At 42.1% G+C, this 27815-nt stretch overlaps 1 protein-coding gene across 1 annotated transcript; it reads left to right on the top strand.

Annotated features, from left to right (window-relative positions):
* On the top strand, positions 1-27698 carry mov10a (Mov10 RNA helicase a). The gene is made up of 22 exons (XM_015342178.2): positions 1-243; positions 336-435; positions 6473-6645; positions 8132-8370; positions 9445-9694; positions 9902-10042; positions 10421-10583; positions 10841-10992; positions 11398-11568; positions 11850-12003; positions 12244-12405; positions 12572-12675; positions 13825-13922; positions 14454-14552; positions 14926-15034; positions 15692-15809; positions 17808-17999; positions 20623-20697; positions 22119-22244; positions 22674-22762; positions 23563-23681; positions 24710-27698. Exons 1-22 carry the CDS (start codon positions 116-118, stop codon positions 24769-24771), a joined length of 3024 nt encoding a protein of 1007 aa, XP_015197664.2. The 5' UTR covers positions 1-115; the 3' UTR covers positions 24772-27698.
* Positions 27699-27815: the final 117 nt, after the last annotated feature.

Here is a 27815-nt window from a genome sequence, read left to right as displayed (position 1 = left end):
TACACATTGGATTCACAGGCGAGTTCCTGCTGTCGCCGAGTCCGCTTTACATACGCGGTTCTGGTGCTCTTAAACGGGTTTTATTTTGTTTACCGTTTCCGCTCGTCTAGCTGCGATGCCGACCGTCAGAGAAAATATGATAACGGGGCTGGACTTCATGGATTTCTTGGAGGAGACAAACAGAAGTTCGAAAACAGACAGGGAGGAACTTAAGGGCATCTACAACTCAGAGTTCAGAAACAGGTAGAAGATGCTGATGCTTCTGTAACGCAGTTGCGCCCAAGTTGTGCTTGTCCACTCTGCCCTCACCTGAACTGCTGTTTTTCTTCTCACAGAAACGGAGAAAGGCAGCCCTCTTTTTCCAGGATCGTTTATGCCTTGGTTAAACACCGCAAGGCGAAACTGATCAGAGGACAGCTGTGCTTCAATACGCAGGTAAGTGCGGAGCGCCGCTTCTAGTTGGATGTTCTTTAAGCCCAGAGATCTTTAACTCTATAGAAATTGATTCTGATTAAAAACAAGTCGTAGAGTGGACGAGGTCAAGTTCATTTTACTAAATAGAGAAATTCCACTAAAGATCCTCTGACCTCATTTGACCTTTAGTTCAGGAAGATGGTGACAATATTGAACTGTATTCTACTTTCATGGGACGGCAGAACATAAATAATTACTGTTAGTGTTTTTCACGCACGTTAAACGTACCTACATTTTTTGTAACGTACATTTAAATTCATTCGGATTGAAATCATTGGATGCAATATGTACAGTATATCAGCTTGGTTAAGAAAAATACTTTCAATTTTTCAATTGCTTAGACTGGCAAAAATGCCAAATTTCGGTGCACATTGGATTTAATAGGAAGTGATGTTGATACAAGACACATGTCACTTGCTGCTAACCTGTCGCAATTTTTTTGGTGATTATCTCAGACCATAAACATTTGAAAACCACATCTTGGTGAGGCAACAGGAATATTTTTGTTTCATAGCAAACAAACCTGTGAAAGCAGGGTCATGTTTTAGTGTGACAGTGAATGTGAAGTGTTGATAGTAATTCTGTTTTCAATGCTCATTGGGAGAAAAAAATTATCAGAATAACTCCCAGGAGCATTAGAGTCTTTGTGGAAATTAATCCAGAAAGTTGAGCTGCAAAAGCTGAGTGCTGGATTCAAGGAAAGCTTCATACCTTAATTACTGTACTGTATGTGTGCCCTTTTGCCAGGCTTCTGTGGCGCAAAACTGTTCTTGTAAATAATCACAAAAATAAGAAAATAACACCAAGCGTAATAGTCTGCAAAATGTAAGTAGTCATGAGAAAAAATCAAAACTTAAATGTCAGAAACATTTACATTTCCTGTCATCTAACAATTGTCCTCAATTGTGTTCTGTAGGAAACTGTCATTTGTGTTTACAGTAGTTGTCTCGAAACGATCTCTGGCAAGCTTCTTCTGGTTAGTGAATTGTAGAGCTGAATAGTGAATTAATCTATGAATTGGCTCCATTACTCTGCTCTCCTCCCCACTGATAGCTGATGTGTGGTGAGCGTTCTGGCGCACTATGGCTGCCGTCGCATCATCCAGGTGGATGCTGCACATTGGTGGTGGTGGAGGGGAGTCCCCATTACCTGTAAAGCGCTTTGAGTGGAGTGTCCAGAAAAGCACTATATAAGTGTAAGCAATTATTATTATTATTATTATTATTATTATTATTATTATTGTCTGAGAGGGAAAGAGGCTTTGTCCTGCTGTAGGAAAATCTGAGCATGTTATAGGCGTATTCTGTCTTTCGTTTACATCTTGCTTGCGTACAAGCCTCGGCTAAGAGAGACAGTTTCTTTCCATTGTCATTCATTTAATATCGCCTTCTATGGAGGCCATGGTGTAGAAAGAGCTGCAGGCAGTAAAGTTTTCGCTGTCTGCAGGAAATGCTGATACAGTACAAACACTAACCATGCATGTCTGCAATGCTGAATGTGTGCTTTCCCTTATCTCACAGCTGCAAGTATTCATTGCATTTTGACTAAGAGTTACTGTAGGAGTTTGACTAAGACTGCGTGTTAAAATACACATCGCATTTGGAACTGGGACTTTCTACATGTCTGCTTTTGAAGCTGAAGCTTTATAAATGTAAATCTAAATGTTGATAAATTACTCTTTTTTTTGTGCGTTGGTGTATTTTTGGAGCGTGCTCTCGGCTTTGAGAAAGTTACAGTGCACTTGGGTCACCTGAATTTTCTCTACTGGTGTAAGTGGGGAAATTGCATTATCTCAGAACAGGCTTTCAGATGCTGCTACTATTTTGATTCTTGCTGAATAATTCACCAACTCCAGCTCCAGCTCATCTTATGAAAGGCAGGGTGTTGTGTTTGTCGTGCTGGTGAGAGGTGAGAGGTGAATCTCACACCCTCCCTCCAAGAAAAAACAACAAGACAGTCCTGAGTTGTCATGGTCTTTCAGTTTTGTCTTCTGCAGTGTGTCTGTTGAGAAGCAAATGCTCTTAGTGGGTGTCACGCATAAAATCCTCCGTCAAGTATCTTGAATTTGTGTTATTGAACTAAGTCTGTCTTATTTTGAACACTTGAATACTTTTCTGGTTTGTTGGTACAATCTCTAAAAGAGCCTTCTGTTTCGAAAACTTCTAGTTCAATAGCCTGTCTACTCTTAAATAATCTTTTTGACAGCGAGCGTTATATTAACAGTGTCATTCCTGTCATGTCAACAACACTGTGAAAACTTAAATGTCCATGTTTTCCATTACCTTCTACGAGATGTAGAAGCAAACAACGACAATGGCACCAATTGGGCTAACAAAAAGTGGAATAACAACAACCACAGACTGAAACAGTTTATCGACAAAGTATCTAACAAACCCACTGGAAATGACCTGCCCAGACAAGCCTGGGTCAAGCTGAACTGACTAAGAACCGGACATGGCCGTTTCCGGGCCACCCTACACAAGTGGGGGTCTCGCTGGTGAGATTCCCAATTTACGAATGCGGCGACGGCAAGGGGCAGACGGCCGACCACATGATGTATTCCTGCCCTCGCTTCAGGTGCCCCGGCAACTTTGCCGATTTGGACGATGCCAGCCGCGACTGGCTGAGGCAGCTGACTGTGATAATATAACTATGTAACTTCTGCACGTTAAGCTCATACGAATATATATATATACGAGATGTAATTTCTCCAGTATGAGCTCCACTAAAGAACAATCTGATTGTTGACGATTTGCTGGATGTTGAGAATTTGCTTCCCTGGTGTCCATTTATCGGCTTCCAAAATGTGGCCTGTGGACGAAGTGCGATTTTGTCTCTGGGATCGGCCTGCTTGTGGGTCCCTCTGGAACTGTAGCACAAACGATAACTGTGGTGGTGGCTCCACGGTTTAACCAGGTTGTCGACCTCTGTCATTTGTAGCGCTGCAGTGCCAGGAAAGCCCACCTGCTTGATCCTTTACATAACAACTTTACCACTTTGTATTGCAATTGAATAAAGTAAAGGCACACTTGGCCTGGAGATGGCAGCAGCTCTGCCAAAAGTCGGCACAGCTGCGTGCTTCTAGTCTGATTTTCTACAGCTTGCTGACCAGCGGTGACTCCAGTTAAGCTTGTCTGCAGTGTTATCAGGTTGTGTAGCACTGTGTCTTCCTGAGAGTATCGGTGCCCTGAGCAACAATGTGGAATCACAAGGTGTTGACTTGTTTTCCATGAGCAGAGTTTTGTCATACGATTATAATTACTGGTTCCCTACTCAAGGCAGTATGTGGATTCTGGGACGAATGGAGTCCTGTTCAAATTTCTGTTATGTTTCTGTGCCATAGCTCAGAGATGGGTCACAAAGGATCAATGTGTTATGTCTCTTTTAGCAGTGGTTAAATTATTTATGCCAAGTGGTAAAAAAAAACTGCGTCTGACTTGCATGCAACACGCGCCTGACATTAGGATTGTGAGTTCAGGAGAGCCTATTAAACATCACTAAAACTTCAGTAAATATTGAACATCCTAAATAGGTGGTGTGAAAACTTAAACAACCCTTATAGATTGCCACCTTCTCTATGGGGGGAAAAAAGATGTCCCATCAGATGATGTTAATATATAGGGTTTTCCTGGGGATTAAGTTTATTTCCCCTAGTTACTGAACAATTTGATTTCCGCTTTTCTGTGTTTTGTTAGCAACCCCAGAGAAACATGACGTGTCCAGATGTTACAGCTGTAATTTTATTTTCTCAGTGGAGCTATGTGTGGTGACTCACGACTACGTTTCACCACACCCTAACGAACAGGCAGGTACGCTTCTGTCTTTTTGTATCTCATGTGTGCTGAATTGTCCTCAAAGGCAAGCAACTCCTCATTTTTGGAAAGTGAGGTGCCAGCAGCAAGACTGTCCTGCCAGTGTCTATTTTTAAACTTGCAGTCAGCTGAGTTCACTCTCTTCTTCTAATTACCTTCTTATCATATTTTGTAATGATTGCCTTGAGAGAAACTGTAAATGTAAAGCAACTCTATTTGTTGTCATGTTAAACAAAACTCATTATCCATCTCATTGAAACTCATTATTATTATAATTATTATTATTAGCCTTATTAATGTAACCTTGTTTTTTAAAAAAGAATGCTAAGTTTCTGAGATCTTAAATGTGAAACTGAGGTACTTCCTTGAAAACAGCACCAAATTAAGCAAGGATCAAAAGTGAAACACAAACCCAAGGGCACAGAATGAAAAGAATGGGCTGTTGCATTTGAAATGTGAAACAGAAGGCACAACTTTACACAAAGGGTGTGGGAGTCTGGAACAAGCTGCCCAGCCATGTTGTTAAAAGAGATGCTCTGGCTTCCTTCAACAAAATGGAGGAGATCCTTGGACCAGTTAGCTGCTACAAACCCACTGACCTAGACAGGTTGAATGGCCTCCTGTTATTTGTAACTCTATGTTCGTAGAATAGAATGTGTCTTGCTGGTGCTGTACTTACGAAACTGTCTGTTCAGAGGTGCAAAGGCACAGAGAGAATTCCACCTTGTGACTTTTGCAAGTTTTTTCTCCCTGCTCTCGCTAAACATGCCAGCGCTTGTGGGGCTGAGTACGTGTGTGAAAACACAGTATAGTGCTTTATCTTACCTTCTCGGCTCGGACATAGTGTGTACATCCAGACAGGCGTGGTGGGGTCGAGGCTCTTGGGAGAAAGGGGAGCGAGCCTTTCATTAAGAACAGCTGCAGTTACACCTGCCAGTGGACACAGGTCCTGCAGGCCTGCTGTTGAAGGTGCACAAGAACGGTTAGAACTTCCTGAATCATACTGTTTCTAAAAAGCTACTGCACTTAAACCACAGTAAAGCAGAGTTGACTTCTTGTAAAAGTGCACTAAAGATAAACCAAGGCATATAAAAATTAGTGGTAATAAGCATGACAAAAGCACCATGCACCTTTACTATGGTACATTTTCACCCTAGTCACCCTGCAACATCTGGCAGCCCACCGAAGCTAAGCAGGTGTGAGCCTGGTCAGTACCTGGACGGGAGACCTGGGAAAAACTGAGGTTGCTGCTGGAAGTGGTATTAGTGGGGCCAGCAGGGGGCGCTCACCCTGTGGTTTATGTGGGTCCTAATGCCCCAGTATAGTAACGGGGGCACTATAATGTAAAAAGGTGCTGTCCTCCAGATTAGACATAAACCCAAGGTCCTGACTCTCTGGTCATTAAAAATCCCAGGGCGTTTCACGAAAAGAGTAGAGGTGTTACCCCGGTGTCCTGGCCAAATTTCCCATTGGCCTTTACCAGTCATGGCCTTCTAATAATCCCATCTATGAACTGGCTTCATTACTCTGTTCTCCTCCCCACTGATAGCTGGTGTGTGGTGAGCGTCCGGGTGCACTATGGCTGCTGTCGTATCATCCAGGTGGGGCTGCACACTGGTGGTGGTGGAGGAGAGTCTCCATGAAAACACTATACAGGCAATTATTATTATTTTCATAATGGAGCACAGCAATCCAGAGAACAGGCTGGCAGCCACCTGGTTCTCAGCCCTTTTCTTTCAATGCTAGGTCCCTGCGCAACTGCGTTTCTCTCCCCAGTATTCCCTTGTGCCAGTGTTGGTGTTGGTATCGGGGAACACCAGTGACTGTAGTGCAGCCAAGGTAGAAGAAAGTGTCCAGGAGTGTTCACATCCCTGTCCCCTCAGTAACCCCCCATTCAGTAACGTCCTTCTCCCCTCACACACACACCCCCCACCCTCCCCAGTGCACTGAGTGTGGATAGTCACACTTGGTGTTGGAATTCACAGAGGTAGTAAGACAGTCACTGCAGTAATGTCTTTGACATTAGCACTTGGTGCGAGTAATTATCATATGTATTCTTCCCGATTGATTTGAGAAATGAGCCTGCCTTCATTCATCGGGTGTTGGCTGGTTATTCTAGGGCTTCAGAGTTTCCTTGCTCTGTCGGCTCTCTTCTGAGCTGTAGTTTTGCCTCTCTGGCGCCGCAGGTGCGAGTGTTCTATGGTGACCAGTGGAGTCGGCCCCCGCAGCAGCCTGGAGCTGCCCCCATGCCCATCCCGAATGGAGCTCCTCTCGGATCTTCCCCTGCCTCTGGCCTCGGACAGGTGCCAGGGAGAAAGAAGCTGGCCAGAGCCCTCCTCCAGCTTCTGAAGCAGAACAGGTACCTGCTCCACGGTTAAGGTGTTTTTCAGTTTTTCAGGTTAAGGTGTTTTTCAGCGAGTAGCTTACACAGCACTTTCCTTCCCAGGTGTTTCCCAAGTACGTGTAGATAGGGGGTCTCACCTCACCTGTAATTGTTTAGTCCTGACAGCCTAGGCATGGAGAAATGAAAGAATTACCCGGAAACTAAATCTGAATTTTGACAGGCCAAAATGAGTGAAACCAAACCGGAGTTTAGCCAGGTCATTGGAGACACCATCCACTACTCTATCATTCTCCCTTGTTATTTTTAATGACAAGGGAGCTGAACCACAGAATCAGAATTTTGTGTGCAGGCACCTCCTGAAACAAGGTGGAGTTAAAGTTGTGAGGAGCAAGTTGTTAGGCACAGAATAATATGGAATACAGTGCCGGGTGTCAGACGGTGACGGCTGTAGTTTGTGCAACTCGTCTGGTTGGAAGGTGAGCTGCACGAAGAAACCAGTGCGGGAGAGCTTTTTGAATTGGGAAAGCCGTTGCACTGGGGCAGTCCCACTCTCTCAACCTCAGAAGCCTTGGTCGAGTGGTACAAGTAGCTGTCGCGACTGGAGATTTCCTTGGTTCTGGTGGATGGCGATGATGCCTTTCTGTGCCTTGTCATTCCCATCGCTTTCCACGGAGCGTTGCAACAGTATAGTGTCCCATCACTAGGATTAGGACCCACACAGACTGCACCCCCTGCTGGCCCCACTAACACATCTTCAGCAGCAACCTTAATTTTCCCCAGGAGGTCTCTCACCCAGGTACTGACCAGGCTCACACCTTCTTAACTGCAGTGGGCTGCCAGGTGTGAGCTGCAGGGTAATATGGCTGCTGGCATGGAATACTGGAAACCACAGCTAATTAATTAAGCAATTGCATACAGGCTGTGGTACCAGGGCATGCATCACAACAGTTCTCAAAGATGCTTTCTCTTGACTCTAATTTCTGACTGAGGACACCTCACTAGAACCAAGCTCTACAGGCCCGTCAAGGATTAATCAGTGTTGCTGTGGAGACCAGCCTTGTATGAAGTACATTGTCTGCATTCCAACTATACTTAAACAATTACATGGGACTAAACAGTTCTAAGTTATCTCCACTGCACCTTGAGAGCCTAAGTGAACCAAGGTGAAACACAGCACATTCCCACAGTTATTTCCTTACAAAAATGCTGCTGCACTTAGAGCCGAAGGGAAAAGTACAAAGCAAATGTTGATTAAATCAAAATCTGATTACTATAACAGAAACCTGTCTTCATCTGAAGTACTGACCAGGCCCAGCTTTACATACTGTATGTTCTGAGGTTTGGCTTAACGGCGTTGTAGCTAACCAGCTACCTGTGTGCTGTTTATTGTCAGAACCCAGATGGTCTTGTTTTGCAGAGATGGTTTAATCGGGCTTATTGAATGTCAGCAAGAGTTCACTCGATGTCTGTTTACCTGTTTTTTTTTTTCATTCATCCACAGATCTGCCTTTATTGCTGACAAGGCAGGCATTGTGATCACATCAGATCATGAGTCCACAGACAACAAGATCACGTTCAAAGTCTCCCCTAATGAGCCCTACCACCTTCACTTTTACATTGAAAACAAAGGGGAGGACCCTGTGCAGTTTACCCTCTACACCCCTCTGCACAGGATGCGGTTTTTCAGTTTTGTGGATGAACAGCGTGTCACCAGGGCCTGTCCTCTCCTTCTCAATCCAGGTAAAAGACACAACAGTTTCTAAAACAGAAGACTGGCTTTTAAAATCTGGTGGGGGGTAGTTTTTTCTATGAATTCTAAGGAAGAAAAAACATATTTAGTATATTTAATCAAAAATGTATCTAAGACACCAGTTGCCCTCTTTGCTTTGCTAAATAGGAATAAAGTTACTTTCTTTACTATTACGGCTTTGATTTGAAAGAGGATTTTTTATTAATAAAACTGAAATGGTAGACAGTTCTGGGTTTGTGAATTAAAAGAAATGCATATTAAAAAATCCAAAACCTCAGTGCCTCAGTTTTACAGTAGGCTTAACTGACTCACAGCTGGACATAATATATCATTGATAACAACTAATATAGTATCTCTTTATTCAGACGCTTGGTATAAAAGAAATTACTTGGAAGATAGTTTTTCCAAGTTGTACTAAATATAATTGTGTCCCTTGGCATAAAATACATGTAGCAGGTTGTTTCCTGAAATGTGTGTTTTAGTTTTCTAAGGCAATATAGATAATAGCAACCAAGGGAGAGCTCTCTTAGAATTTTGATTCATTTATTAGCCAAAATATCATTATTCAGAACCCAAAATTCTAGATCTCTAGTGCAAGAGAGCTTTAAAACTACACTGCCTGGTCATCCAGCTTCTTTCCACACTTTATGCCAGAGCTGAGGCATCATATGCAGAACTGATGTTGCTGCAGGGGACAGATGGCGCTGTTGAGCAGAGAACTAAGGGAACTAAGGGAGTGTTCTCAAGGTCAGGCATGGCTAATTGTGTGCCTCACTTTTGGGATTCCCAGTCAGAGATGGCTAATGGCAGTGGTGAAACCCAGATCAATTCTAGTGACCTCTTGATTATGGCAAACAAGTCTGCTTTCCCAACCTTGGCCTTATCGGGTTACTTCCTTCAGAATCCCTGCCCTGACCCTTGGTTGTCAGCTGCAGATATCAATGTGGTATCTTGTCTGTGTTTCCCTTACTGGCATTACTGGCATTGAAAATGTCTAATTTTCAGGCTTTGTTAGGTGGGCTTTATTAACACTGTTCCTTTTATTTTGTATTTGTGCTGCCTAGGTGACCGCTATGAAATCCAGGTTCAATGCCAAGTTTCTCACTTTGGGTTCTTTCCTGTCACGGTGGCCTTTGAGTTCAGACCCCACGGTGTGGCCAACTCCAAGCCGTTTTACATCATCCGCTACCTGGCGGCTGTGGCCAACAGCAGCTTGGCAGAGCAGCTGGGCCCCAGCTCTCCATACAGGCCTTACCAGAGGGCTATCCGCAGGCCTGTCACCATCCAGGTGGAGGAGGGAGTCCCACCAGAAAGGTAGGAGAACCTCAGGGGTGTAATTAAGTAAGAAGCCCAACTGAGGTGTTTAGTAAAACCTGAATCATTGAATTCGTCAGGAATTAAAACCTGTAGAGCTTCACCCAAGAAGAGTTGACTTGCATCCAAGCCCATCGCTCTGCCTCTTTTCACATGTTGTGTAGTTGTCGTACTAAGGTCTAATCTCACGCTGCTGGTTTTTCACAGCAATACAGTACAGCAGCTGAAACAAGTGGTTTTTTGTGCGCCGTACAATTACCCCAGTTACTTGAAGAACCTTGCGAGAGAGAGACTGGAAGACTCGGATAGGCTGTTCCCCACAGACAGAAACCAGCTACTTTCTGTGAGGTAAGAGAACTGAAGTACTTCCTCCTATAACCTGTAATATCAAAAGACCATTTTACCATTGGACTGGAGTGCAGGTTGAGCCACGTTGTATTGTGACGGGGAAGCCCTAGGTCACAGCTGAAGTCTCCTTCACCTAACATACCGGCCTTTCTTGATGGCAGATGCTTGCTGTGTTGTCAGTGAGAGCTGTGGTAGTTCTCCATCAAATGCTCCAGTCTTCCTGTTTGCCCTGCGGGCCTGCGGTGTGAATGAATCAAGTGGCCAGACACACTGTGTGCCAGCGGATCAATTTTTTTGTCACAGGAAATGTATAACTAAGTGGAAAGGATGTTGAAGATTGTTGTGTACAGAAATGGAGAAGTTCTTCTCTGTGTTCAGGGCTCTCCTGGAACCTTCTCTGAATTTCGAGAACTACAGCAAGAGGTTCCAGCTGCTGCTACACTTGGAGGAGATTCAGATGGAGGTGGACATTAAGAAGTATGACATGGAAGGGCAGACCATGACAGAAGACCCTCAAAACAAGAAACTCCTCATTCTTCATGTGCGTAGAGACACTGCAAGACACTTCCCTTTTTTAGAATAACTGTAGGAAAAATACAAAGTCTGAGAACTTTTTTTTAGTTTGAGGCTTCCTATGCCGATTCGGTGGGTCTCCTGATTCAGCTGTTTCTTAAAGGAATACACAGTTACACTTGAAAACACACATGACAATGAGAGGGGTATTCTGTCATCTGTGCAAAGGCTTTGATAAGGGGTTTAATCCTCCTTGGTTTGTGGCTGCTGTGTCTGTACTCCCAGGTTCCTGGTGTAGCGGAGAACAGACCCTCTGTTCTGAGGGGAGACCACCTGCTCGTGTCGAAGAGTGATGACCATGTTGAGCCTATCACCAAGTACAAGGGCTACGTCTACAAGGTGGAGCTGGAGAGGGTCAAACTGGGTTTTTCCCAGAAGTAAGTTTTGTTCCTGTGTCCCCATTATTGATTATCCTTGATCTCTTCAGGTACAGACACAGAGTCCAATCACTTTCAGGTTTAAGGTAGTACCTTCCTGACAAATAAAACTTTGTACATGTTGCAACAGTTTTGAGTAGCTTGTTGGAAATGTCTTTTATGTTGTTCACGTCCTGTCTGGTCGCCAGCTCTTGTGAACTGTTGTATATCTTGACTTTAGGCAGCTCTGTTTTATATTTTTTTTTATATTGCATTCGTATAGTATAGGTGAAGTGTGCTCAGTCTAATGTGAGTATATATTCTGAAGGATCAGTTGTTGAATACGGTATTTAGACTTTTTGGGTTGAAACGCAAACCCAGTTCGTGAAAGATAACCTGTAATGTGTTTTATTGCTTCCTTCCTAGGCTACTGCATATGTTCATTCCCAACATGAAGTTTGATGTATCCTTCACCTTCAACCGGATGCCCCTGAAGCTGCAGCACAGGGCTGTGGAGATGGCAAATAAAAATGGGCTGGGCAAAGTGTTGTTCCCCACTGCTTCCGAAGCGCCTGACCAGAACCTTCCAGACCTCAGGTCAGTGTCGGGGATTCTTCCAATTGTATTAACAGGACATGAAAGTATGTGGACCTGCTTTCCTGAAACCAAGGAGAGTAAGATTCGGGGACTTTTACTTTGTGTCCAGACATACTAGTTGTTGTGAATATCCCAGGTCCACAAGGTTGTATCTGTACATTCAACCTAACACCAATATCCAACCTGGTTGAATGAGGTGATAACGTGCTATCCAGTGACTTTCTTGAACACCCATTATCTTGCGTAGTCTGACAGGTTAATTTCCTTGGTGCTTGTTTCAGAGCAAGGCTGTTTGACCAGAACCTGGAGAGCAATCCAGAGCAGTACAGGGCGGTCCAGTGTATCGTGGCTGGAGTGTCCAAGCCTGCTCCCTTCCTGGTGTTCGGGCCCCCAGGAACCGGTAAAACAGTCACCATAGTTGAAGCCATCAAACAGGTTTGACCATATTGATTAATCTTGATGTTGTTTCATGTTGTGGATGCAAATTCATTATTAGGTGTCTGAACATCACATACATTAATGTGCTGATAAGCTGCCTAATCATTTTCACTGCACATTTGGCTCAGCCAAATTTGGCTCAAGCTGGGTCACTGACTGGGTATATTCTTGGGCACCATGTTTTACATTAGTGCTTTTCGTCTCTACCAGACTCAGGTAAGACTCTTTGTGTTTCAGGTGCACAGATTGGATCCTTCCTCCCACGTCTTGGCCTGTGCCCCCTCTAACAGTGCCTCTGACTTGCTATGCCAGCGTCTCATCAGGCATATTGATCATCACCAGGTGTACCGCATGTACGCCAGCAGCAGAGACCCCAACAGCCTGCCCATAGACCTGCTTGTGAGTACCCTCAGAAATCAGCTTCAATCAGGTGTATTGCTTATTTGATCATACGTCTGGAATATAACAGCTGTTACGGGGGAACAGTAATAACTTGCATCTGCCCAGGCAAAGTGAAACACATGGCCATTTGTTGTTTGTAACCTTTGTGTGTTCTGTGTGGCAGAACTGTTGTAACTGGAACCCCACACGTGATTGCTACGTGAATCCTTCAAAAGAAGAGCTGATGAAGTTCCGGATCATTGTCACCACTGTGGTCACTGCAGGATGGTAGGCTATTAGCATGTCCCTGGTTTTCTTACAGATCCACAGTCATTGAAGCGGTACTCTCTGTCAGGGATCTGATCCTTAACAGCAGTTTGTGGGTGCAAATCACCTACAGCATGAGGCATACTGGTGAGGGAATCCAAATTACTTCAGAGGCATGATTTTATGTTGGAATATTCAAGACTTGGGAATCAGTGCTTCAAAAGCTCTTTCCAAATTAAGAACTTAAGCAAAGTGTCAAATGAGAATAGAGCATTCTTCCCATCTAGCCTGTTTGGTAGTAGTAGCTCATTGATCCAAGGGTCTCATCCAGCCTTTTTTTTAAAAAAGGCTATTGGCTTCAAATCACATGGTTGGGAAGCTTGTTCCACACCCTGACAAACCTTTGGGTAAAGAAGCACCTCCTGTTCTCGTTTTTAAATGCTCTTCTTAGGAATTTAAATGCAAATCAACGATGAAAATGAATTTTATCTGTTAATATGTTTGGCTGATGTTTCCTTAAAAAAACGGCTCACATTTAACAGTATTAGTGGCATGTAATCTCCTAGGGAATTGCACAGATCTCACAGTATCCATAGAATGTGCAGGATACAACACATTAAGGAAGTGTAGGATTTAAACAGAAATGCTTAAACGGTCATAATGAAGTTGAATGAGCTAGAATAAGCCCTTCTCAATATAAAGGTTCTCCCGTATTTTTAAAACTTTTTGGCAATAGAGTTGGAATTTAATTTATAATTTATATGTGCAACTTATTATCTCTTATTCCCTGCATACAAACATTAAAAGTGATTCTGGTTTTGTAGGAGTATATAATATAATATATAATATCTCTTATTGTTACTCTTATGGTTTGAATGCATTAAAATATTTTTATGATAGACCATATTAAAAGCAGAGTACACTGTAGCAGAACACCTATAAATGACTGTAAAAACAAGACAAACACTTATGCGTGTGGCAGAGATTCGAAGCTGGTTAAAGCATAGAAAATACTCAGGTAATCTTAAGATTCCCATGAAACAAAAATGGAAAAAGGAGTGCAAATCTACTGGGATAAACTCTCCTAATGGAAGCTCCTCAAAGTGCAGCAGCTGCTGCTGGGCCCCATGTTAACCGCTGTGGCTCTGTCCCGCTGGCTGCTGTCCGCAGGCTGGTGTCAGGAGGGATCCCACCAGGCCATTTCACTCACCTCTTTGTCGACGAGGCGGGGCACGCTGTGGAGCCCGAGTGCATCATCGGAATGGCGGGTGAGCTCTCTTATACCCACGGACAGCAGCCGTACAGGTCCTACCACTGCTGCTGTTGCCCCTTCCTCCCCTCCCCTGCTCTCATATCCTGTGTTGCGTTTCAAGCAAAACCCTGTGGCATGGGGTTTGATTTAAAAACAGCCTGTGAACATACACTCGAGAGCATACGGAGCCCCGTTTAGCTGTCCTTCTTAAGGCAGGTGCACTGGTCTCAGAACACTAACGTATGTGTAAATGTTTTTTGTTGTGGAGTCTGGCAACTGAAATGATGCAGTTCATATCCAAGCACCTTACTCTTCATCTGAAAGAGAAATATTCTGTTGACCCTGGTTAGCGCTACGTGACCCTAAATTGGATAAGCGGTAATTGAAAGTGATGTGATGTGATTGAGGGTGGTGTCAATGATCGAGCAGAAATCAAATCCCATAAACTAGTAAAAACAAAAAACCAATGTGCTAGGGAGTATGGAAAACTGCAGGAGATATGTTCCCTCACAGGAAGCTGAAACTGAAGCTCTTTGGAATTTTCCAGGGCTCCTGGATGGACACAGAGGGCAGCTGGTTTTAGCAGGAGACCCCAAGCAGCTTGGACCCATTCTCCGATCCCCCCTGGCGATTACACATGGGCTGGGTGAGACCTGGTGCCGCCTTCAGTGTTTTATACAGCTGCACCAGCCTACTTAACAATACAAAAACTGTGAGAGCGGTTTGTCTGGGACAAAATACTATGACGAAATAAATGACGAAGCAGTTTAAGAAAGATACTAAGACATAAGGCACAACTGTGTAGTACAGTGGTTACCACTCTGGACCTGTAACCAGAAGGCTGTGGGTTCAAATCGCAGGTGAGACACTGCTGTTGTACCCTTGAGCAAGGTACTTTGCTCAATAAATTGTTCTGGTGAAATACTCATCTGTATAAAGGGTCAGCCAGATAAATTAGTAATTACATGTATTTAAATATGCACTGGCCTTGCTCAACAAGGGATTACTTGTTTCCATAGGGGTGTCCCTGCTGGAGAGGCTGATGACCACTAATCCCCTGTACCAGAAGAATGTGAACACGGGTCAGTACAACGGCATCTTTGTCACCAAGTTACTACGCAACTACAGGTATGTATCAGTCTGCGCTTTTCAGCTCCACTTCTTTGGATCTTCATTTCTCCTGTTCAGCACCTGCTTTAGTCTTTGGATAGATGTCCTATGAAGAGAACAGTTAATCCAATGACCTAATTAAGATGAAAAGTAGATGACTGTATACATTAGTTGGTGGAACTGAGGAACACTTATATTTTACTGCTGTTTTGCTGGTACATTTGAAATTTAGAACTGAACGACAGGTATTGTGATGTATTTCAAACTGTCTTTGGAACAATTCTGTTAAACCTCAGGCACTAAAGTTTCTTCTTTTTGCAACAGGAAGCAAGCCCATCCATTTGAGAGGACTCAGCACATTTTATTTCCTCTGTCGTGTCCTATGTTTTTCTTTCACCCTCCAGATTTTACACGTCCAGTGCAGCTTGTGTTTTATTGCTCAATACACATTTCGTAATGGCTGCAGACAGATTCTGTTCTTGGAACATGGTTAGGTACTTTAGCATAGTTACAGATCATGGTAACTCTGGCCGTAGCGTGGTTATTGCCATCTCCCTCATGCAAAGTACAACTGAAGCTTTAACTGTATGATGTTTTCAAGCAAGCCTTTTCACTGACGCTTGTTGTTAAAACTCTACCCCTCCCTAAAACCGGTTTGTCCCCCCCCCCCCCCAGGTCTCATCCAGCCATTCTGAAGATCCCGAATGAGCTCTTCTACGATGGAGAGCTGCAGGTGTTTGCAGACGAAATCCTGCGCAGCACCTACTGCAACTGGGAGCACCTCCCAGAGCAGGTGAGAGCAGGGAGGGGTGTTGCAGCACACAGAGACGGGGAGCTCAGAGGTCACTCTGCCCAGTAAAGCAGGCGTCTCTTTTAAAACCACAGCACCAAGCCTCCTGCGTGGCTCGGCTGGTGAAGGTGTGCAGATTGAGCTTCAGTGGGGCCCAAGGCAGGACTGGAATTTGAGTCTGTGTGACCCGGGATTCACAAAGTGATGGGGTCTAATTGGCTGGGCATTGCCAATTGCAGGATTGGGATTTGTTGATTAGGCATCTCTGGGATTTTGGGGATCTCATTTAGCCATTTCTCGAAAGAACCCCGGATGTCAGCTTTAACAACTGAGTACCTTTATGAGTCTCCCATAATACTTTAGGTGAAATAATACCTCCTTTTCTTAGTTCTAAATGCATTTCCACGACTAGTGCAGTATAGCAGAAGGTGCTCTTGTCTCTCTCAAAAAAACAAAAACAGAGCTATTCTCATGGCTGTGGGGTAGTCTTGTTCATTTGAGCCTCAGGGATTAGCCTCTCTGTTCTTCTCGAGGTGTTTAATTGAATTTTGTAATTATCACCTACATTCTGGGTCAAGGAAGCCTGCTGTTGAACTCGCTGAGCTCTGCGGCAGAGATCAGCTCAGCCCAAACAGAAAAAAACATAATTCCCATTTGCTGTGAAATGTAATTTCCATTTTTTTCCTGTTTTATCCATAAATACACAGTCATTTTTTTCTCATGAATTTGGGACACTTGAATTTTCTAATTCACTTATCTCTCCATTGTGCAACGTAAAGAATCAGCAATTAAAGGCACCGTTACTGGCAGATTAGATAACTAGGATGTGGTACAAGGTTTCTTGCTGGGAGTGAAAATTCAGCTGTGCCTTAAGATCGATAAACTGCAAAACACTTGATATAATTATACAATTCAGAAGTGAAACTTGCATTACCCGTAGATCTGTTCGGAACTCAAGCCATTGTTAGGATTCAGTGCACGCTTAATCAGCATAGGTAAATTGTGTGAATTGTTCCGATGTCACAGTTTGGCGATTCATGTATAAGAGGCTAAGTTAGACTGTATATTGTATAAATAATTATGAAATTGTTATAATGAAGGCATTCTGCCCCACTGACCTTGTCATTTTATTTGTGCTTCATATCACAGTATCAGTTTCCAAAGCTACAATCCCAATAAGTAGTAAATTTATTCAAAAAATGAATGTAGTGAAAATGTACTGTTGGCACTCTGACAACATAGAAGCCCACGTTTGGAAGCCAGGCTGCAAATCAAATTGGGGAAGATCTTACACAATTCTCATCACTGAATAATGGAAGACTAGTGTTGTCAGTGTTTTTTTCCAAGGTTTGGTAGGAGAAAAATTTGGTAGTTTGTTTTAAATTTGAAGCAACAACTGCAGTTGCTGTAAACCACTCTTTACAGTTGTGCAGTTGAGTGTTTTTATTACTCTTATTATGCTGTGACTAACAAATGCAAGATTTTTAGTCTTGTAAGAAAAGTCCAACACCATATTCCAGGCAACAATTCCCCATCTCTCTTCTGACCTTTTAGATTTTTTCTTAGAACAACACGCAACATTTCAAACACTAACCTTTGCGAAGACTACTACAACAGGCCATGTGGCCAATTAGAACTTGTAGGCATAGTGCATTTTTATTTGAGTCCTCTAGATGGCAGAGCTGTACAGATATCGAACCGAAACCCAATACATGCACCCTGGGCTATACTTTTGGTTACAGTTTTCCATCCTGAGCTGTAATTTAGGTTCCTGCCAAGGAGGAGCAGGTTGGGAGATGTAGATAAAGAACACATCTCAAGGGTTTTTAATGTTAAGCCATGGTGATGAATTCTAGAATACTAGTAAGCCAAATATTTGGAACAGTAAGAATGGAGAGTTGGTTAAAAGAAGAAAACCTGGAATTCCCAGAGTCAGTATTGGAGATAAATGCATTCACTGAAGTGTTGAGTCTCGGTAAGTTAAGTCTTTCTTCATTTCAGGGCTTTCCCATTATATTCCATGGTGTACTGGGCAAAGACGACCGGGAGGGGAACAGCCCATCATTCTTCAATGTGGCAGAGATGGACATTGTCATCTTCTACCTCAAGAAGCTGCTGCCGATTCGGGGCAAGAAGGGTACAACCATCATCTCTCCCAAGGACATTGGCATCATCGCCCCCTACAGAAAGCAGGTACAGTAAGTGCGAGGTCTGTGGTGGACATGCTACACAGCTCTGTAACTGTGAACAGTGCTGCATTGAAAGTTTTGTTGGTAAATTGATGTAGCCCAATCTTAACTTTTTGACCCATTAGGAAAGGTTTTTTTCCAACTCCTCTTTGAGTCAAGGTTTATTATAAAATGTGATGTTTCCAAGAGTCCTAGAATTGCTGTTGATTGGAACAGTATTAAAGATGCATTCAAGTTCCCAAGTGGCTCAGCTACTAAAGCACTTGATTGGAGCTCTTTTGGCTCAGACAATGTATGTGTGTTCCTGGGTCATGTCTCTGATTGGGACACAGATGCTTCCGGCCAAAAGTGGTGCCTGGAGCATGCTGGGTAACTAGCCTTTCAGTGAAGTCAGTGAAGTGATCACTACTTCTTGTCAGGCACTGTGAAGCTTGTTATGGATTAAATGTAGAATGACTCCTAAGGTGCGTATGTTAGAGGAACACATACATGTACCTTATTCTCTCCTGAACAAGTACACTAATCACCGTTGCATACTCTCCTAATAAATATACGTTAGTTTGTTTTTGTAACTAAAATGCACATTTTAAAGGCATTGTATTGCTTTACAGATGTAAACAAGTGATCACTGCATACAACAAATGTAAGAAACCTCATGTTGCACTATTAGCAACAATACCTACTTCCTGTCAGGGTACTTAGTAGGAAAGTTGTTTTCACTTCTTTAACACTGAATACAAATTAAGTTTCTCTACATCTTTTGTTTGTGGCTGAACAAATACCTAAGATATCAGGATCTGACCAAGCCCAGTGTTGCTTAGTACTAGAATGGAAAATGCCTTGAATGGGTTAAAGATAAATAGGTTTTCTTGTGTAAGCTATGCTGATTGACCAGTATGTGGTGTACTGTCCTCTGGTTGTATAATCCAAACCAGTGCCCCATAACGGTGATTATGGACACTGTGCAGCAGGAGGTGTTATCTTTCAGATGACCTAAACCAAGATGCTGACTTTTTGGTCTTTGAAGTTCTTTTGCCTGTTAGTAAAAGCCAGGGTGTTTACCTTGTTATCCTGGTTAAATTCCATTCTGGGAGTTCATGATCTGCCCTCTGTAACTTTCTCCCCGAATTCAATTGGTGAGAAGTGTCTCTCTTCTACTCTTGATCTGCTGTGTCACGCATCACACATCACCCAGGTGGGCACTGCACTTCAGTGGGATATACAGTAGGTCCCCACCTGCAGTCTATACTATACTGTACTAATCATGTGCTATCCTAATTATCATTACAAACTCTTAAATATACTGAACACATTGTAAATAATATTAAGGTTTCTTGGAAACGTTTGTAAGATCTACAGTAAGTAGCTATTGATTTAGGAAGGGATGTGCAGAATCCCAGACTCAAATGCAGATTACTGGATGGAGTAAGAACTGTGTATATGTGGTCTCCTCATAAGGGTCTTTTGACAATCCATCCAGCCCCTCTCTGGGATTTATGCATATCATGGATATAGAATTTTAAGTCTAATTACTCGTTGTTCAGACATACTGTATTAGTCTTTTAGAACTTTCCTTCAAAGCTTCAAAAACCTATGCACCCAGCTTTTCAAAGCAGGTTGATATTACAGGCTAGTATTTCACCTTTAATTTTTCACCATTAAAAAATGGTTGTACTAAGTTTAATGCTGAGTGTGGGTGTCAAAACTTAACTGATACAATATTTTAATGGTATAAAAACATGAAAGCTCATTAGGTGCACTTTTTCCCAACGAGGTCCAGGTGGAACAATGCCTGATCAGGTCACCTTTAAAAAGGCCTTAATTCAAAGCTTAGGTCATTGCAAGAAAAGGCGACACCCATCAGCAGTGGAATCAGGTCTTCTTCATGGATGAGTCACTCTTTAGCCTGTTCCACGCACACGGGAGGGCCAGGGTGTGGAGGAGGAGGTGTTGTGTTTCTTTTTTCCATCAGTATATTTTCAGAGGCCAGAGAAACCGGGAGTTTGTGTTTCAAAGCTCTACAAATTCAATTATTAAACATTTGACCTAGTTTCATTTTACCCACCACTAATCTTTTTTAAACATGTCTGCGAACAAGATTAATGTTGTGACCCAGGAAATAAATTGCATAACTTACAGAAATTAACCAACAGGAAGCATAATAATCACAACCTAATATATTCCCACACCCTCATGCTTGCTTTTAATGACTTAGTGTTGAGCTCTTCTGTTGGTAATGGTCTAAGACATGTTTTGCATGATTTTTTGTGGCATTTACTTTCAGAAATATATCACCTTCTGTCTCCTGACGTTCTATCCACTTACATTGAATTTAGTTTAGATTAACTACTTAACATTTATATATAGTTATAAATTATGTATATGTTTGTATATATAATTCATAGAGATATGAATTTACAGATTTTGAATAAATTAAGTTCTGTGACTGTTTCTTCAGATCTTCCTTCCTTATGCTCTGGAACTGTTCTGTCAAGATATCTGTAGTTTTGCTTAATACAAGGTGCTCAGTATCTTGACAGCATCTTCCAAAGCCCATTACAGTTTGAGCTAACCTCCTCTTCTTTATAAAGACAAACTCAGATTTTTCTCTTTTCCTTTGCTCGTAGGTGGAAAAGATCAAGAAAGCCATTTACTCTGTTGACCAAGATCTTAAGAATCTGAATGACATCAAGGAACTGAAGGTATGTTCAGAGAAGCAGTGGTCAATCTTTCATTTAAGTGTTCTTTGAAAATAGGATGTTTATTTTGAATGTTGCAGATAAACAGGATTAAAGTGCAGGATAAAGCTCAGGTGTGGGACACATGCAGTACATGCCCATCTAAAGAGCTTTGAATCACTGCTGAGTAAGAACAACGTGTTCGCTGTTTAGCTCGTGTGTAGCTGTTTCTTAAGAGTTTCTGGATCCTCCTGCTCCTTGCTACTGGTGCTTTTTTCTGCCTTGATTTTAAGTCCCTGCACCTGTCTGTAGTGTGTAATGCAGCAAGGGCTTGTTCAAGGAATTTATCTGAAGCTGTACTCTGAAAATGTGTGCATTACACCTTAAGAAGTTAATGAATTCTCCACGTTCACTACACTACATGCTGCTAAAGAAATCCTTACCTCTAAACAAGTGGTTCCTAATCGTGGCTAACTTTGTTAGATAATGAAAGCCTTACTAAGAAGTTGCTTCAGTTGAATACTTACATTTTGTTTTTAGTCACAAGTGTGGGATTTTATTTCACTTACAAAGTGCAAGGGTTAAAGCTCCACTATGTTTAAGAGCTGGGAACAAACAGTTCAGATTAATTTTAGATGATTAAATGAGTGAAGGGTTTGATGGTGTCAGTGAGGGCTCAGGTGGGACAATAACCAACGGGTGTGGGGGTCAAGAGGACAGGACTGGGAACCACACACGAACAGCGAGTGATGTCAAACAGACAACGACCTCGGGCACGTGACCTAGTCATCAGAGACGCAGGCTGGTAAACATGGAAAGAGTTCAACTGTGGATGAAATTAATTAATTTGCTCAATTATGTGTGATACACCAAGGTTAATGTGCCCTAGCTGACTTTTACATGGGTGGGCCGAGAAAACTGACAAAAATGCAGCCGTAAGGTACAAAACAGTGCGATTTATTACCAATACAGGGAAACATAATCTAAAACGCACCAAAACAAAAGCCTAAGCTTCTCTTTGAACTGGTATCAAGACTTATTCTAAGTCCCTAACTAACATAACTGGCAACTAAGGTGCCTCCCGGCTTCACAAAACAGTTCTCAAATGTCTATTTCTCTGTCACTCTTACAGAGATTCTCTAAAACATTTCCCATTTTTTAAACTCTCTCTTTAACTCTCAGAAGAGGTCAGGTGACTGAGGGCAGCAGCTCCTTTCCCCCAAAGCATTCTGACCTCCATCTTGTCTGAAACTACCACCCCTCCACAACTGTCAACTGTGCAACACCTGGTGATGCGTAATGCTTCGGTTTCCAGAATCCCCTGACGTGATCTGTAACAGGTCTTTGTAGATTTCCCCAGTCTGCTGGTCTGGGCTGTAGCACGCAGAGGCGGACAAAAGCTCCAGCTTTCATGAACTTGAGTGTGTCCTGTGACATGTTGGCAGGTGGGCTCCGTGGAGGAATTCCAGGGCCAGGAACGGCGGGTGATCATCGTGTCCGCTGTACGCAGTAGCCTAACCTATGTCAAAATGGACGAGGACTTTAGCTTGGGATTCCTTAAGAACGAGAAGGTAACGAGTGGCTCTTCCTTGCCTCAATCGTAACCCAGGATTTTTTCACTTTAATGTTTTAACTTTTCTTTAATTGAACTTTTTAAAATATTTTCTTCACTCAATCCTTAGCTTCAGAAATGTAATGCTTAAAGTACATAGGTTCAGAGAGATGGAGCTGAAAGAAGGCAGTCTGTCCTTAACGAAATACATTCTTACACAGCTGTTTCTGAGCGGTCTTGTTGGCGAGTCACAAATTTCCATAAAAACATTGTAGATATTGCTAATGAAGCAGGGATGGGGGATCTAACAAATAATCGCTGCAAATTTCAGTCAGGACACCTTTCTGTTCAATCTCACACATACACCTGTCGGAGGCTCCTAGTATGACAGTAAAACAGTGCGTTCCCAGTTGGGCAGTGTTGACTGTGGCTGGTTGTCTCTCCCCAGAGGTTCAATGTGGCGATGACCCGAGCCAAGGCTCTGCTCATTGTGGTGGGGAACCCTGTCATCCTCAGCAAGGACCCCACCTGGGGACGGTAAGGCCGCTATGGGCATATGTTGTCAAACACAGGCCTGTATTTGTCTTGCTGAGGCCTGACTGTGGGGCAACTACATGAGTTTCATGATCATATATAGGGCTGCAGGGTTTGTATTTTCTCATTCACTTAATCATGTGGTCTTTCAGTGTGCATTTCCAATTCACTCCATGGTCCTTACAACACCTTCACTGTGATATTGAACCCATTCATTAAACCCATTCATTATAATTTGCTTGCAGTTGGCTGGATCCATTTCTATGGCTATGGCTATGGCTATTTGTAAGACATGGTGCAGTACTTTACACTGAGTCACTGTTCCTCTCTTTGTATACATTGACGATAGTCTTGATACAATAACTTCAGTTATATTATAACTCATGATTAAAGGCTGACTTATAAGAACTGCTGGTCAGTGGATATTGAGGACCAGTGGTGATCAATTCTGCACTTGCAACATCTAGCATCCCTTCTGCTCTGGCCTACATGGTGAAAGGCCGTCAGTGGACTATCCAGATTATCCCTTCGTACAATAGTGCAGTCCAGAGCCAAAGACATACTAGGCCTTAACTTAAGCTCTTCTGAGAAGTGCTTGATTTTCAGTCCGTTTATAGGGTACGGTCCAACCACAGCTCTTGCACCATTTCATTTTCAAAAAGCATTACTAGAAATCATTTTGAGATGTATGAGGTTTTTAACATTCCCTGTGATTGTCCTGTTTTGCTCTGGTAAAGCACAGAGGCAGCAGGAGGTGTCAGAGAAGATCATGCGTGTTCATGTACAGTATTGTATCACTCTAGGTTTCTCAGGTACTGCACAAGTGAGCGAGGGTACACGGGCTACGACTTCTCCAATGATGAGGGGGAGGATGAACTTATGACACGGCTGGCTTCTCTGGATCTTAGCGCTGAGTCTCCAGGTAATCATCCAGCAGTGGGGTGTAATCTCTCTTTATTTTGTTTATCAGATTGGCATTCTTACGGCTTAAATGAAAACATTAAGTTTCCGATTACAGTGTTGTTATGAGTGATGCCAGAAGTTATTTTACCTGACTACCTCAAAAGAAGCTGTTTACAAATACGCCTTTATTTTAATACATGTTTGAATATGATTTGAATGCATTGAATCAACATACAAAATTATTTAAGTGTTCACTGATTTCTGGATTTCTTTCATCAATATTTTGTTCCTCTACATTATGAAGTTGCCTCATAAAGCATAAACACATTTATAAATACACCTGGGTCAAAGTGAGCCATCTGGAGACTCCAGAATATAGTAAAAAGACAAGAAAAGACTGACCTTAAAGCACTTAATAAAAATGCCAAAAATTAGGAAGGAGGTCAAATCAGATTTCATTCACAGGATGGTACATTGAGTTGTGATCTGTGGTGTGAAGAGGTTATGAAAGCCCTCTAGAACAGGCAGGTGGTGTTAATTAACACCAGGATTGATAACTCATTAAATCTACAGACTGTAGTTAAAAGTCCAAATTGCCTGTAAATCTGTAAATGTTACAAATATGGCCATGAATCTGGGTGAAAATACTGCCAATAATTTCTTAAAATGTAGAAATTAACTGTGATGTGAACTTGCTGATATAAGCACATGCATTGCAGATTGGATGTGACATACGATTGAAATCCTCATTTTATTTTCATCCAAGATGAACATACTCACCCTCTCACCCTCCACTCTTCTTCCACCCACCTGTCACTCCTCACCCTCACCCATCAAGCCACCTGAAATTAAAGTCTGGTCGTGGGTTTTCCCCCACTTGGATAGAAATGAAGGCAGGGCCGAATTTCGGTCAAAAGCAGCAGGTTCAATTTTTTTAGACGCTTCTTTCAAAATGTTTCTCAGTGTTATTATGAATATCGGGGCCTGTTGCAGACTAACCGCCGTCCCTGTGTCCCTGTGTGCTTCTGCGTCTCCGCTCTTCCCCAGTGGTCTCAGAGGAGAGCGTAGTGCAGCAGCAGCTGGAGCCTGAGTGGAGAAGCGACATGTGACGGAGACATTCGCCGACGCCCAGAACAGTGAACTGCACCAGAAAGAATTGAACGTAATTTATTTTTCCTTATCTGTGATCCATGAGGCATTAGCATTAATGTAGATGGAGAAACATCTACAAACAGCTGTACGATGCAACTGTTTAACAAGAACAGACGCAGGCATCCGTTAACAGCAGAGGACATTATCCATGGCAATCAATTTATTACTGTAATTGATGACAATGAAGGAATCCCATCTGTTCCGCACAGTGGAAAGGCACTTAATTCACAGGAAATGTTTTGTTTTTCCTACCCTATACGATCAACTGGACCATTTCTAAATTCCCTATCTCACCAGCTGTATACCCCACGTGAATGAGAGTGCCTTAACCTGCATTTATTTTCGGACGTAAGAGTGGATCACACTGCAGTGTTTGCTCTAAAACATTATTGGGTAGTTTCACAGGCAGCCGCATCGTCAGTGCAGGAGCCTCTTGTTCTGCCAGAGCAGCTGTTTCCCGCCCTTTACAATAAGTAGCACATAAGTAGGAAATATAAAGATACTGCCTGGAACTATAGCAGAATATGAGTTAGAAGCATCGTTTTTCCAAACCACAGGTTTTTACTCTAATAATTATCACTAAGAGTAATACATTGTTGCATCCTCTCAATACTCAGCCCTCAAGAATGACAATCTATATTTTTCCACTGGACTATCATCCCGATTTATTGATTATGCTCAAGTATGGAAGTTGTCATCAGATCATAAGGATTTCCCTTTTTTGGAAATCCTTATCCTTTTAAGAAAAACTTAGAATAAATCCTGTAGTGTGATTCACCCTTTAAAAAGGAAAATTCACGTGCGCCTCGTCCTTTGCAACTTCTGACACAAAGTGAGTTTTAATAACTAAAAATCATGTTGAAGTTAGACTGAAAAGTTACCATTGCATTTGAAGCTTTTGCCACATTAAGTGCCTTACTCGGCTGAATCTAGTATTGATTTAATACAGAGGTTTCTTGTAGCAATTTGGAAGAACGCTATAAAGTCCCAGTGTTATACAGATGCACTGGTTGGCAATTTTCTCCTTTTGTGTACAAGGATGTATTTTACAAAGCACTGTTTACATGCCTGCTGCCAATCAGAGAACAGGCTGGCTCTGTATTAATGAAAGAAGCATTGAACACAACTGGTTTTAAGTCCTTTTCCAGACCAGTATACTTCGTAAGGTGTATGCCTTTAAACTAGACAGACACAGGCATGTTGAATTGAGTTAAGTTTTTAGATTTCCCAGTTATAACCTGGTGTGTTCCATGTCCAGGCCTTGTAACTTATTGTATAACCTAACAGGTATAAATGGGAAATTTACAAATTAATTTGCACTTAGAGATATCTCATTGGGGCTTATTTGATGTTTTTGTTAGTATTTTAAGGTTGTGTGATACAGAATGTTGAAACGGAAAGGACTTTGAATTAAAAGTGGTCAGGAAACTGACTAATTTAAAGATGCAGTCTAAATGTTTGAATTAAAGTGCAGCATTTAAGAAAGCTGGTTTACCCTGATGTTCAGCATGGCCTTACTTTAATAGCAAACTTAAAAGGTATTAATTTGTACTCGACTCTAACTAGGGTAAAATCAGTGAAGGATTAGAACATAGATTTTAGGCAATAAAGGAAATTTGTAGTGAGTTTTATTATAATACTGACCACTGCCTGCATCTTCTAATGATGAAGGTTATATCCTCTGATGTGTTACTGGAGAATTAAATTTAGTAAGAGTTCTCAGCAGCAGCTACAGCATTTCAGGATGTCTCGCTTAGTAACACATTTTAAAGAGGATTAATTTATAGTAATACATATGTTGCTACCTATGTTGAAGACTGCCACTGACCAGTTTTTATAAGAAAACTGGATTCAATTTATGGTGGTACTGGTTTTAATTAATACTGTATTTCTTAGTGGCTCAAGTTAAAACTTTTTTTACATTCCCAGTTCTGCCAGCACAATTCTTATAATATAAGGAGTGTTATTGTTGAAAACTACTACTTTACAGATTACAAAAAATTGAAAATCTAAGGTAACAGGACAATAGTCCATTAAAGTAATATTAGATGTTTTGGATGCGAGTGGCTTACTTGAATTTACTTATCCATTTAAATAGAGTGAAGTATTTTAGTTATCCCTCATACTAAATCATGCAAGGTGCATTTAAAGGTGAAAGTAACAGACCCCTTTTTTACACAGTAGGTCTAGGGCAGCCCAGCTTTGTTTCTTAGAGAAATCCTTAAATTTCTTAGAGATACTTAGATCAATTAGCTATGAGTATCCAAACAAGCAAGATGGGCTGAATGGGCTCCTCTCGTTTACAATCTCTCTCATGGACGTAGGATTTAATTTTAGGTTATTTTACTCCACAACCTTCCCTCTATCTCAAGTACTGTTCACTGTGAAGTAAAGCAAACAATCTTTTATACATAGCTGATGCCTGCTCTTAACCTTTATAATACATTTTTGGTTCCTGCATGGTTAAGATATTTTATCAAGATAAAAGTAATTTCTTCGCAGTCTGAACTTTATTAGATGCAGCCCTGTAGGAATCAGTTGTGCTGTGGAAGCAATAACAGGATGCAACTCCTCAGCACACCTACAGGCTTGTTAGTTCAGGAATCGGCTCCTGTAGTAGTGTTTCCAGTAGACACATCAAAATTATATTTTTCATGGTGGAAGTTAAAGGTTTTATAATTAACTATTTTGCACAACATTTTGAAAAAGGACAAATCACACAGTCTAGTATGGCATGACTGTCAAATGGTTTGTGTGTAATGGGTCTGAAACTGCCTACAATGCATGTTGCCTCAGTTTGGTGGAAAGGGTGAACAGCAGAAAGCTGGTTTTAAATATTCCCTTTTGTTAGATGAATAAAATGACATTTGGCCCTTGTACAGAACTACAGCTGCAGTTTGTTTGGCATAAAGGTTTTGGATTATTTTATCAGCTCCATGTCAGACATGCAGAGTTAGGACACAGAATAAGTACATTATAACACAAGCTCCTGCCCTGCTGT

Source organism: Lepisosteus oculatus, chromosome 5, assembly GCF_040954835.1.
Source record: "Lepisosteus oculatus isolate fLepOcu1 chromosome 5, fLepOcu1.hap2, whole genome shotgun sequence".
Taxonomy (NCBI): Eukaryota; Metazoa; Chordata; class Actinopteri; order Semionotiformes; family Lepisosteidae; genus Lepisosteus; species Lepisosteus oculatus.
The sequence above is the reverse complement of the archived record's forward strand: the minus strand, read 5'-3'. Positions and strand labels throughout refer to the sequence as shown.

Bases quoted from the DNA above. Each gene is read 5' to 3' on its own strand.
- mov10a (XM_015342178.2), top strand. From the start codon at position 116: ATGCCGACCGTCAGAGAAAATATGATAACGGGGCTGGACTTCATGGAT. The intron at 18,000-20,622 runs GTACAGTAAGTG...CTTTGCTCGTAG, and splicing joins TCGCCCCCTACAGAAAGCAG to GTGGAAAAGATCAAGAAAGC. The intron at 22,763-23,562 runs GTAAGGCCGCTA...GTATCACTCTAG, and splicing joins AAGGACCCCACCTGGGGACG to GTTTCTCAGGTACTGCACAA.